This window comes from Coenobita brevimanus, chromosome 98 (genome assembly GCF_032717465.1).
Source record: "Coenobita brevimanus isolate Jiangsu-jjx chromosome 98, ASM3271746v2, whole genome shotgun sequence".
NCBI classification, from domain to species: Eukaryota; Metazoa; Arthropoda; class Malacostraca; order Decapoda; family Coenobitidae; genus Coenobita; species Coenobita brevimanus.
This window is the reverse complement of record NC_137051.1, coordinates 21,626,369-21,639,328: the sequence shown is the minus strand read 5'-3', so window position 1 is coordinate 21,639,328 and position 12,960 is coordinate 21,626,369. Positions and strand designations below refer to the sequence as shown.

Genomic DNA, 12,960 nt, shown 5'->3' with positions numbered 1-12,960 from the left:
ATTTTAGGTATAATGCCTTACAATCCTGATTCTCATTTTACTATGTGGTAATGTCTACCCCCTGGTTAACTTCTTCCTCATTAAATATTGTACTTTTGGATATCAACTACTGTATTATTGTAAGGCTCAGTACTTCAGTCACCAGTGTAACGCAAGAATTTTAACGACTATGGGGAATGGGGTAGCGTGATCTTATTTGAGTATTTTAGACATTAAGAGAAACAGGGTAGCGTGATCTTATCTGAGGCTTTAAGAGATTAAGAGAAATAGGGTAGCGCGATCTTATCTGAGGATTTATGGGAAATGATGTAACGTGATCTTATTAGAGGGTTTATGGGAAATGTGGTTGCGTGAACCTATTTGAGAGGGCATGAGCCGTTAGATATTAGCACAACTTGCGGGCCACTCAATCTCGTCTGTACCACTCCTTAAAGGAGAACAAAACTTGAACTCAAAATAACTTAACCTAAGATTTACTAAGCATTAAGAACTGGGACAGGTTACTCTTCAAACTGTGAATGAACCCAAACGAAATAATAATGAGGATCTACATCACTAGAAATATGAAACTTTACGAGCTACCTTAAAATTGAAAGAATACTGATACACACTGATATATTAATCCCCTGGTCACAATTGGACTCTCGGGAAGATTCAAAGAATACTGATACACACGAATATATTAATCCCATGGTCACAGTTGGACTCTCGGGAAGATTCAAAGAATAATGATACACATGAATATATTAATCCCGTGGTCACAGCTGGACTCACGGGAAGATTCAAAGGGTACTGATACACGTGAATATATTAATCCCGTGGTCACAGTTGGACTCTTAGGGAAGATTCAAAGAATACTAATTACCACCAAGATATTCTCTTAAGATTAAACTTGTATAGCTCAAGAATCATATGCAGCAAAGTTACAGTAATTACATGAGCAGTGATCAAATGGACTGTAATAAAAAATGGACCAGCCGATATTTTCGTTACTTAGGCTACATGAACTAGGAAAAGGGAGGGGGGGGAGTGATTTAGTGTGATGCGTTTGGCAGTGGCTTGGACGGACGGTCTGTAAAGATGAAGAGGAGCGACGGTCTCATTCATCAGGAACGTATATGAGGACTTATCACATGAGGGAGGGGGGGAATGAGAGTTCGGGCACTAACCTGTAATGATGGAGAGAGAAGCGGTGTCTCACTGCTTGGCATGGCTCTCCCCGCCTTTTATAAGCATCAAGACAGTGTTCGGGAATCGGCTAAAACTTTAACTGATTACTCTGTAATATTCTGTTTTCTACTAGATCTCCAAAGAATACGAGATATACGTTTGCACTCAACACACGCAGATAAATGACTTACGATGTTTAAAATTTTTGTACTAAGCGTGCAGGAACTTTAATCATAACGAAGCCAAATCAATTAGGACTTTGAACAGTTTTACTACCCGTGCAAGCTTCCTATGCCTACGTGACTGTAAACACGACTCAATAACATGAATTTCGTGCCTCACTAATGATTACCTTCAGCAATCTTACTTCAGACACTCTCAGTTCACCACTGCACAGTTCAAAAAGGAAATATTATTAACACTGACATGTAAATTTCAAGGTCAGCATACGAAGGAAGACATTTTGCGATTTTTAATCTCTACTAAACTTTTGTGGTTATACTTCTTTGTTAAAAACAGCTGGTTCACTATGTATAAACATTAGTCATATTCACACCAATACTCAACTCAGTACTCTCAATAACAGAATCTATTTATTCTATCTATTCCCAGACGCCTTAATCCCGTACGGGGTGGCCACAAACAAATCGCCTCCATGTCGCCCTGTCCCTCGCCATTTCACTGCCACGCTCTCAACTCACATCCCCCTCTCTCATATACCTCTCCACTCCATCCCTCCATCTCATCCTCAGCCTTCCCCTCCCTCTCCCCCCCTCCACCTCACTCACATACACTCTCCTCGTCAGTGTCTCACCCTCCATCCTCTCCACATGGTCAAACCACCTCAGTGTGTTCCTCCTAATGCTCCTTATCACATCCACATCCACACCACAACACTCCTTTATATCCTCATTTGTCAGCCTATCTCTCCATGTGACTCCACAGGCTCCTCTTAAATAACTCATTTCCACTGCTCTCACTCTTAACCTGTGTCCTTCCAACAACGTCCAAACTTCACTTCCATATGTTAGAGTTGGTATCACAATACTGTCATGTAGTAACTTTTTCACTTCCATGCTCACTTCCCTGTTTCTTATCACTGCTTTCATGGAACCAGCAACCTTTCTTCCTTAATGTGCCCTTTCAAGCACTTCACCTTCCAAACTTCCATCCTTACTCATCACACTCCTCAAGTACTTAAACGTACTCACATTTTTCATTTCCTCACCATCCAACCTCACTGTACATTCACTGACTTCACCTCTCTCAAAGGCCATCACTTTACTCATCCCTACATTCACCTTTAGATTCCGTTTCTTACACACACTTCCAAACTCATCCACCAAGCCTTGCAGCTCCCATTCGTCTTCACTTAACTACACGGTATCATCTGCAAACAACAGTACAGGGAGTTTCTAAACACTACCCTCTCTCACTAGGGCCACTCCAACATCCACTGCCCTACCTTGTATGTATCTCTTTTATTACCCCATCCATGTACAGACTGAACAACCATGGAGACATGACACATCCCTGTTTCGACCCAACCTTCAAAGAGAAAAATTCACTCAGTTCACCATCCACACACATTGCAGCCTTAGCACCATCATACATACTCTTCACAGCATTCAACAACTTCCCATCTACTCCATATATTCTTAATACTTTCCGCAATCCTTGTCTATCCACCCTGTCATATGCTTTCTCCAAATCCATGAAGGCCGCATACAACTTCTTTCCCTTCTCTAAAAACTTTTCCACTAAAGATCTAAGAATGAATATCTGATCTACACAACCTCTTCCCTTCCTAAAGTCTCCCTGTTCTTCTCCAACTAATTCCTCTGATATTTCCCTAACTCTGTCAATAAGTATCCTACCATACACTTTTCCTATTACACTAAGAAGACAAATGCCCCTATGATTACCACACACTTCTTTTTCCCATTTGCCTTTATACAGGTGAATAATTATATCTGACTTCCTATCCTCCAGGACTCTACCTTCCTCCCAGGCCAATCTGCACATCTTCTACATCCATTCTACTACTATCTCCCCCATACTTCAGTATTTCACCACACAGTCCATCAATTCCTGGGGCCTTCCCCAATTTGACTTTCTTCATTGCTTCCACAACTTCTATCCTACTGATTTCTTCCTGTCTTCTCACCTCCCTCCTTCTCCCAGCCATTCCCCAGCCACTTATCTTTCACTCCCCTACTACCTTCATTGCCACCCTGTCTTACTCTCTTCACCTCTTTCCAAAACATTTTCTTACAGTCCCTCCACTTTACACTCAAATTCCTTCCAAATTCCTCATCCACTCTCTTCTTACTCTCTCTTACTAATCTTTTCATCTCTCTCTTCCTTTCTACATATAACTCTCTCTTCTGCCTCTCAACTTCTTCCACGCCCCTATTTCTCATCCATTCACTGTATGCTTTCTTCTTTTGTGCCACAGCCTATGTCACCTCTTCATTCCACCATGCTGTTCCTTGCATCCCCTTCTGTCTTCTCTTCACCCCACACACCACATCACATGCTGCACATATTTCTTCTATGAATATCTTGCACACACCTTCCACGTCCCCATCTGCTCCAATTCATATTTATCCAATTGTTCCTCCACTTGTTTCTTATATTCTGCCTTTTTCTCATCCTCTTGTAACCTTTCCACTCTCCTTGCAACTACTCTTTCCTCGCATCCTTCCCTTCTTCTACTTCATCTTTCTTGGATCTTGATTCTGGCCACCACCGAGTAGTGGTCAGAATGTCCACTTCCTCAACCTCTATAAGCTCTTGCATCCATTACACATCTTCGCATCCTTTCACCCACACACACATAATCAATCATTGCCTTCCTTTCATTCAGTTCACCACCCACCCTTCTCATCACACACATTATGAATATCAACTAAGACTAGACTTAAATACAGAACTTAACGGTTAAACTTTGAATTGTACAGACTATATTTATAACATTACCTAAGATTACACTTACAATACTAGCTTATGCCAATACCTAAAATTATGGCACTACATTAAAACTTAGTCAATAACTGCCACCCGTGATGCTAGAGTATCTAAGGTTCCAGAAAAAAGATTATCTCATACACAAGCCATTAAATCTATATTGTAAGGCTCAATTAACTTGCTCAGGCTCCAATGACTCACTCTTAGCTTTATAAAACTGTTTGGCATTAGCTGAAAGAGAGTACCAGAGGGTTAGCTATCAGCTATGTTGTTTCTCATCATGCAGAAAGACCAATATAGTACCCACCGACAACAAGAGCAAATGTGTTGGGCAGTGGTCGTGAGAGGTAGTAGATGAAATGGAACTGTGAGGCAGTGATGAGGGTGAACCAGAGGGTGACAGATGGGCCCAGCAACTCTTGAACTTGCTTACGAAACCGCTGCCATGCTATGACCACCAGCAGCCCTAACACGCCACGCACTGACAAAAGTAAAATACAGTATAAAACAATTTAATACACAGTAAACAACCTGCTAATGATGTCAGACATTCCTCATTTAATCTAAATTCTTACCAAAGGATGATTAATTAACCCCCAGTTTTCATTTTTTTTATCATAATGCACTACAGTATAAAGTTATTTAATTAACCCACAGTTTTCATTTTTTGATCATAATTCACTACAGTATAAAGTTATTTGGAATCAGAAATAAGTGTTTTGGGGACATTTAACCCCACAGAAATAAACCAAAAGCATGCTTCACTTAAAACACTTTCCTTTAGTACCATTCTGCCTGTGCACATTCCAGACCTTATGTTTGGACTGAGTGTAATTACTGATAATTTGTTTTCCTATCTCAAATTATGGGTATCTGGGACTCAGGGTAATAACCAATATCTTTTATAATAAAGGTAACAATAAATCATTCTTATAGCAATAAAAGGAACTTAATGAAGAGACAGGTGTACAATTAATTTAATTGATAATAGAGTAATAGTTTATGTCAATCCCACATTACACTTTTCAGGGCATAGGGATCCCCGTAAATTGCTATACAGTCAACCCTCTGTTATCAAGCTTAATTAGTGCCTAAATTATACCATCACAGCAGAATTCGCTATAGCAGAACTGAAAAACCTATGGTAATAATTATAACTGGTGCCTGAACCCCTGAGTTGACCACATATTTGACCTATTTTTGCCACTTTTTTACCAAGTTTTCGAACAGTAATAAGAAACACTAACATTTAAACAAAGATTTGAAGGAGAAACAAACACTTACTGTACAGTATATCACAATTTTATTAACCTTTATTGCAGATGAAAGAAGAGAGCATACAATGAATGGATGAGAAATAGAGGTGTGGAAGAAGTTCAGAGGCAGAAGAGAGAGTTATATGTAGAAAGGAAGACAGAGGTGAAAAGATTAGTAAGAGAGAGTAAGAAGAGAGTGGATGAGGAATTTGGAAGGAATTTGACTGTAAAGTGGAGGGACTGTAAGAAAATGTTCTGGAAAGAGGTGAAGAGAATAAGACAGGGTGGCAGTGAAGTTAGTAGGGGAGTGAATGATAAAAATGGTAGATTACTAGTGGAGAAGGGAGAAAAAGTGAGCAGATGGAGAGAACACTTTAAGGAATTGTTGAACATAGAGAATGGAAGTAATGCAAGTATAAGTGGCTGGGGAATGGCTGGGAGAAGGAGGGAGGTGAGAAGACAGGAAGAAATCAGTAGGACAGAAGTTGTGGAAGCAATGAAAAAAGTCAAATTGAGGAAAGCCCCGAGGAATTGATGGAGTGTGTGGTGAAATACTGAAGCATGGGGGAGAGATAGCAGTAGAATGGATGTGGAAGATGTGCAGATTGGCCTGGGAGGAAGGTAAAGTCCTAGAGGATAGGAAGTCAGGTATAATTATTCCCTTGTACAAAGGAAAAGCGGAAAATGTGTGTGGTAATCATAGGGGCATTTGTCTTCTTAGTGTAATAGGAAAAGTGTATGGTAGGATACTTACTGACAGAGTTAGGGATATAACAGAGGAATTAGTTGGAGAAGAACAGGGAGGCTTTAGGAAGGGAAGAGGTTGTGTAGATCAGATAATCATTCTTAGATCTTTAGTGGAAAAGTTTCTAGAGAAGGGAAAGAAGTTTTATGCAGCCTTCATGGATTTGGAGAAAGCATATGACAGGGTGGATAGACAAGGATTGTGGGAAGTATTAAGAATATATGGAGTAGACTGGAAGTTGCTGAATGCTGTGAAGAGTATGTATGATGGTGCTAAGGCTGCAGTGAACTGAGTGAATTTTTCTCTGAAGGTTAGGCTGAAACAGGGATGTGTCATGTCTCCATGGTTGTTCCATCTGTACATGGATGGGGTAATAAAAGAGATACAAAGTAGGGCAGTGGATGTTGGAGTAACCCTAGTGAGAGAGGGTAGCGTTTGGAAACTCCCTGCACTCTTGTTTGCAGATGAAACTGTGTTATTAACTGAAGACGAAGGGGAGTTACAAGGCTTGGTGGATGAGTTTGGGAGAGTGTGTAAGAAACCGTATCTAAAGATGAATGTAGGGAAGAGTAAAGTGATGGTCTTAGAGAGAGGTGAAGTCAGTGAATGTACAGTGAGGCTGGATGGTGAGGAAATGGAAAATGTGAGTGCATTCAATGTCAGGAGACGCAACAGCCCCTTGAGCTTCTTCCAACTACTCCTCACTCTAGCCATGAAGCTAGCTCCAGCCCCACCTCCAGCATATACTATGTCTCCCAAATAAGAAAACTCTTCCACACACTCAAGACTCACCAGCAAGATCAATCCTTTCACCCTTGACAATCTCCACATGCTCTCCCCGTCACATTGCACACGTGAAATCAGCATGATCTCACAGTCTACCTCTAATACCACTACATCTCTTATGCACCCACTTATCACAAACATTGCGTAAGACGGAATTCTGCGATAAAAGTATGTGTACATCGAGGATTGGCTATATGTGGCTCTACTTATTTCCTGTTGTTCTTTGGACCTTCTCACATGAACTCAGACCATGTTATCCAAGGAGTTCATCTATGTTGATATGGGAAATTGATGAATGCTATACAGAGATTTCTGTTGGTGGTAGTGAAGAATGAGTAGGAGCAGAATGCTGTCTCACTGCATGGTTCATTATCACTGCTAAAAGGAGACACAGGTGTGTGGTGTCTTCGTGACTGCATAATGTAACTTGCAATATGTATGCATGGGGAGGGGGGTTATTTAGCCCATAAAGGGTCAGCTGTCTGTACCATTAAAAGACGTCACCAGGTCAGCAAATCTCGATGTTGGAGTTAGTCGCTAAAAAGGTGTTTTTTGGCCAAAAAAAAGAATATAACAATTGGATATATCTGAACCACTTGAGGTTTCTACACTGTATAGGCCATGTGACCCTGGCGGCAGGCCACTAGTACCTACAAGACGTCCCCAGGTTGGTAAATTTGATGTTTGGTTCCTTGCATAACAGGGTGCCTTCTGGCCCAAGAAATAAGGAAAAAAAAAAAATCAAGTGGATACAAGTTTCACACCCCCCTGCTGTTTAGATGGCCATGTGAGGATACTGCTCCATCATTCTGTGATGTTGCAATTATGCTTTTTTTTTCACTGTTATGTTCTAATGCATTCTGGTGAGTGTTTTATCACTTATACTGCATTATATTATATGCCTACCACAAACTGACTTAGGACCTACACACAGAATTGCTATGGGAGAGTTGTCTGTCTTTGCTTTGTGTTTCCACCTCTACCAAGTGAATTTTTGGGGCAAGAAGTAACTGGCAACTCCTCTGGCGTTGATGGGAAGTGGTGAAACATGCAGCGCGTCAGTGCTTGACCAGAAGCAAGAGTGGGAGTATATGTTCCCGTCGCTCCGACCTTGCACCTCCCTCTTTCTTCGTATGCATTACTGTTTGCCCTGTTATTTTCCTAGAGACATGTTGTCATGCCTGGAAAGTACTGCTCACAGGATGAAAGAGTCCATATCACTGCATGGAGGCAGGATAATATCCCTATCAACAGGATTTGTGAACGTACAGGACTCGCAAAGTCGACCGTCATGAAGAGTCTTGCTGCAGCGCGCAGCCTGCCACCTGATGTCATACCAGAGCACATGCATGGCAGTGGAAAGAAGAGGACGACTTCCAGAGGTACAGATATGCTTCTGAAGAGAGAAGTAATCAAGAATCCTCGACTGACAGTAGTGGAATTGAAGAGAATGCATCCCCAACTGTTACAAGACATCTCAATTCAAAATATCCAACATCGCTTGCAGGAGCTGGGTTTGCCAAGCCACACCGCGGCCAAGAAACTGCTTCTCACTGACCGCATGAAGATGCAGTGCATTCAGTTTGCCAAGAAGTATGCACACTGGACATTGGATGAGTGGAGAAAAGTTATGTTTTCCAAAAAAGCACATTTCCAGTGTTTCGGGTGCATTCTGCCAAAGTTCGTCGCCCTGACTCCCGTAGTCAATATGACCCTGCTTACACGGTGCCAACTGTTAAGCACCCACAATCAGTACTGGTATGGGGGTGTTTCTCAGGTGAAATGGGAAGGGGAGGCCTCTACTTTCTTCCTAAGCACTTGATGGTGAATGGTGGCTGGTACATTCAAGTTCTGAAAGATCATTTGCTAAACTTTTTTGCTATACATGGGTGCAACTTTTTCATGCACGATTCAGCTCCATGTCACAAGTCAAGAAAGGTGGCAAAATGGATTCAGGATAATCGGATTGAGGTCCTTGACTGGCCTGGCAACAGTCCAGATCTAAATCCAATAGCAAACTGCTGGGCAAAGATGAAGAAAATCATGGCAGAGAAGACACCCAACCTGGACAACCTCAAAACTGAACTGACAAATGTTTGGTGCAAAGAGATGTCCTTAGATTACTTTAGAGATCTAAGTGATTCCATGCCAAAACGCATCCAACTGGTCCTGAAAAACAAGGGAAATATGATTTCATATTAATGAATGGAATTTCATTAACAAACATTGTGATATACTGTACTATGATTTCTGTGTTTTTTAAAACAGTAGAACCTCTTTGGTCTGGACCCCTTTAATCCGGACTTCTGTTAATTCGGACAAAATTTATAAATAATAAGCTCCAAAAATATGTTGAAATTAATTCTAAAGTCATTTTCAGTATCGGCGCGGAAAGCGATCATCATTCGTTTAGCCTCGGATCACGCTAGGTCTCAACATGGGCGCCTGTTTAAACACATGCTAGCATTCGTTCCACCAACTAGTTCACCAACCACTAATATTTTTACGCTGTATTTCAAAAGTTAATCCTTACCATGCCCCTTAATGCAAGTGTAGCTTCTGCAATGAATAAAGGTGTTAAAAGGAGGAGTTTGCTTACACAAAAATGGGTCAGAATATTCTGCAGTGTTTAGTGATTTATTTTTTGTACTTAAATGTGCTTTACTTGTACATCAAACATTAGCTTCTTGCTCATATGGGCATTATCAATATGCCAAAGATGACAATGTATTTTTTGCCTACATAAGTTTTATTTTTATTCCAAATATTACAGTTAACTAATTAATTTATTTTTTTGCCTGCAAGGGCCTTAGTCACTTACTACAATTTAAAATGTAGGCTAGTTTCTTGTCATGGCCTTACCTGTAAATTATGCAATACAAAACTATCGTACATGATTAGTTTGGTTTATTTTAGTATCCTTTCATCTTTTGCAGTTATGTAGGGTTGACATATGCAACATATGTTAATAATTAACAAACATACCATATGTAGATAGTTTTTGGTATGAACTGGAGATTACCCTGATGGTCCGGACAATCTGCTAATTCGGACAACCCTTCCCCCCATATAGTCCGAATGAGAGAGGTTCTACTGTACCTTGTAGGAGGAGGTCCTAAGTCAATTTGCAGTAGCTGTACATGTTCATATAAACTGGTTACTATAAATGTCTGACTTCAATACTGGAAATATCTGGTGAAACAATGGTACCAAGGCCTACAGCCTGGCCCTACTGGGGGTTCTGTGGCCTCAGGTGGGAGAGCAGAAGGTGACACCTATCAGTTTCTGATGTTTATGGTCCTTCTAACTCTCCCAAAATGGCAGGAGGATCAAAATGTAGATATACAAGGTTGACACTGCAATATACTGTCACATCAGCCACAATGTATATCTACAAGGTTGACACTCTATGGGCTAGAGAGGCTAAAAAAAAAAAAAAAAAAAAGAGTTTTCAAGAATTGGATTGGGCCGGTGATGAACAGTGAAGGGTATAGTACCTAAGTCTGATGCATCATGATGATGATGATGGTGTGTGTGTGTGTGTGTGTGTGTGTGTATTTACCTATTTGTAGTATACAGGAATTGAGCTTGCTCATGTTGTCCTGTCTCCATATCCACATTTATCTAGTCTACTTTTACACACATGAATGTATTTCGCTTGCACCACCTCTTCGTCTAAGTCGTTCCATATTTATGTATTTACCTAATATACCTAATTGTGATATACATGAAATGTGCTATGCTCGTGGGATCCTGTCGCTGTTTCTTAATAAGTCAAATTTAGCTTTAAACTGGTTTAAGTTTTTAGACTGGATGATCTCTTTGTCCAGGCTATTCCACAGGTCTATACTTCTATAAGGAAAACTATATTTCTTGATATCCTTCAAGCAGCTAGACTTCTTCAATTTCATTCTATGTCCTCTTGTTGCTCTCTTATCCCATATAAACAGATCTTCTTGGTCAATTTTATCTACTCCTATCATAGTCTGAACAATCATGTCTCCCCCTTCCTCCTTTCCTCTAAGGAAGACAAATCCAGCTTTTCCAGCTTCTCTCTGTATGACTGATCTGCCAGACTGGGGACCATTTAGGTTGCTGTTCTTTGTATTCTCTCAATCCTGTTTATATCTTTCTTTTGGTGTGGGGACCACACTACCGCTGCATATTCTAACCTGGGGCGGATCACGGCCACTATCAATTTTTTCATCATCTCCTCATCCATATAATGAAGTGCTACTCTTATGTTAGTCAAGAGTTTATACATCTCTCTAACTATCTTGTTAATATGTTTTTCAGGTGACAAACTATCTTGGACCAGCACTCCCAAATCTTTCTCTTCTCTCATTTTTGTGATTATTTCATTACCCATCATATAATTCAGTAATGGCCTCGTGGTACTTTTACCCATTTCCAATATTTTACATTTCTTTATGTTAAATTTCATTTCCCACATCCGGCTCCAATCATGTATCCTATCTAGATCCTCCTGCAGCATTTTACAATCCTCCTCAACCTCTACCTTCCTCAAGGTCTTTACATCATCAGCAAACAGACTTGCATAACTGTTCACTCCATCTACCATATAATTTACGCAAATCAGGAACATTAATGGCGCCAACACCAAGCCTTAAGGGACTCCACTTGTTACTTCCCTCCATGCAGACATCCTAACCTTTATTACTGTCCTCATTTGTCTGTCTCTCAAAAAGTCTCTCATCCATTCCAGGAGTTTCTCCTTCAGTCCTCCTATATACTCTAGCTTCCACATTAGTCTCTTATGGGGTACCTTGTCAAAGGCCTTCTCTAAGTCTAAGTACACACAATCCACCCAACCGTCTCTCTCCTGTACCGCATCAATCACTCTTGAGTAAAAGCTCAACAAGGTGGAAACACATGACCTTCCACTTCCGAATCCAAACTGACATTCGGCCAAAATATTCATCTCTTCTTGATATTTTATCCATTTGTCTTTCAGGATTCTCTCACACAATTTTGCGACCATGCTGGTTAGACACTAGTCTATAATTCAGGGGTTCTTCCCTGTTTCCTCCCTTATAAATTGGTACCACACTTGCCCTCTTCCATTCTTGTGGCACTTTCCCCCCTTCCAGAGAACACACAATTAAACTGTGAATTTTATCTGCCAGTTGTTTTCTGCATTCCTTCAGTACCCAATTAGAAATTCCATCAGGTCCTGGGGCTTTCCTTACATCTTGAGTTTCTAGTAATTTATACACTTCTTGTACCTCCACATTTATATCTTTTATCACCGGTACATTTCTGTTCATTCCCTCCCCTTCCACAAACTCCTTTTCATTTGGAAACATTTGTTCATTATTTCAGCTTGCACTGCAGCATCTTTATAGACCTCTCCTTTTACTTTCAGTTTGGTGATTCCTTCCTTTTGTTTCAGTCTGCCATGAACAATCTATAAAACAGTTTGGGTTCATCCTTGCATTTGTCTATTATACCTTTTTCAAAATTCCTTTCTTCTTCTCTACATATTCTTGTGTACTCATTCTAGTTCTTTTATATTCTTCCTTTGTTCTGTTGTTACCTCTCTTTCTCCAGTTGTTCCATGCCTTATCTCTTTCTTTTCTTGCTATCATACACCTTCTATTAAACCACTCCTTTTTCCTGTTTTCTTTCCCCCTTACTCTTGGTACAAATATTTCCACTCCCAAATTGTAGAGGTCTAGAAAGATATCCCACTTCCTTTGTATCTCTCTTGTTTCTCTGAATTTTCTCCAATCCGCATTTTCGAAAAATTTTCTCAATCCTGTAAAATTTCCTTCCCCAAAGTTGTATCTTCCCTGCCTCTGTGTGTGTGTGTGTGTGTGTGTGTGTGTGTGTGTGTGTGTGTGTGTGTGTGTGTGTGTGTGTGTGTGTGTGTTTGTGTGTGTTTTTAATAAGGAAGAAGGAACCACAGGTTAGGAGCCCCTAAATTGCTCCTTCCAAGAAAAAATGAAAACAAGATAATAGACAGCCTAATTCAAGATCCATTATGTCAAGATGCCTCGACACACTGCATTT

The 12,960-nt window shown here is 40.4% G+C and overlaps 1 protein-coding gene across 1 annotated transcript in view; it reads right to left on the bottom strand.

Annotated features, from left to right (window-relative positions):
• Positions 1 to 12,960, bottom strand: part of Alg12 (Alg12 alpha-1,6-mannosyltransferase) — a 261,057-nt gene that overhangs the window by 189,004 nt on the left and 59,093 nt on the right. Inside the window, exon 3 of the mRNA XM_080283639.1 lies at positions 4,448 to 4,621. Within this exon, the coding sequence (XP_080139765.1) occupies positions 4,448 to 4,621 (174 nt within the window). The remainder of the gene's footprint in view (positions 1 to 4,447; positions 4,622 to 12,960) is intronic.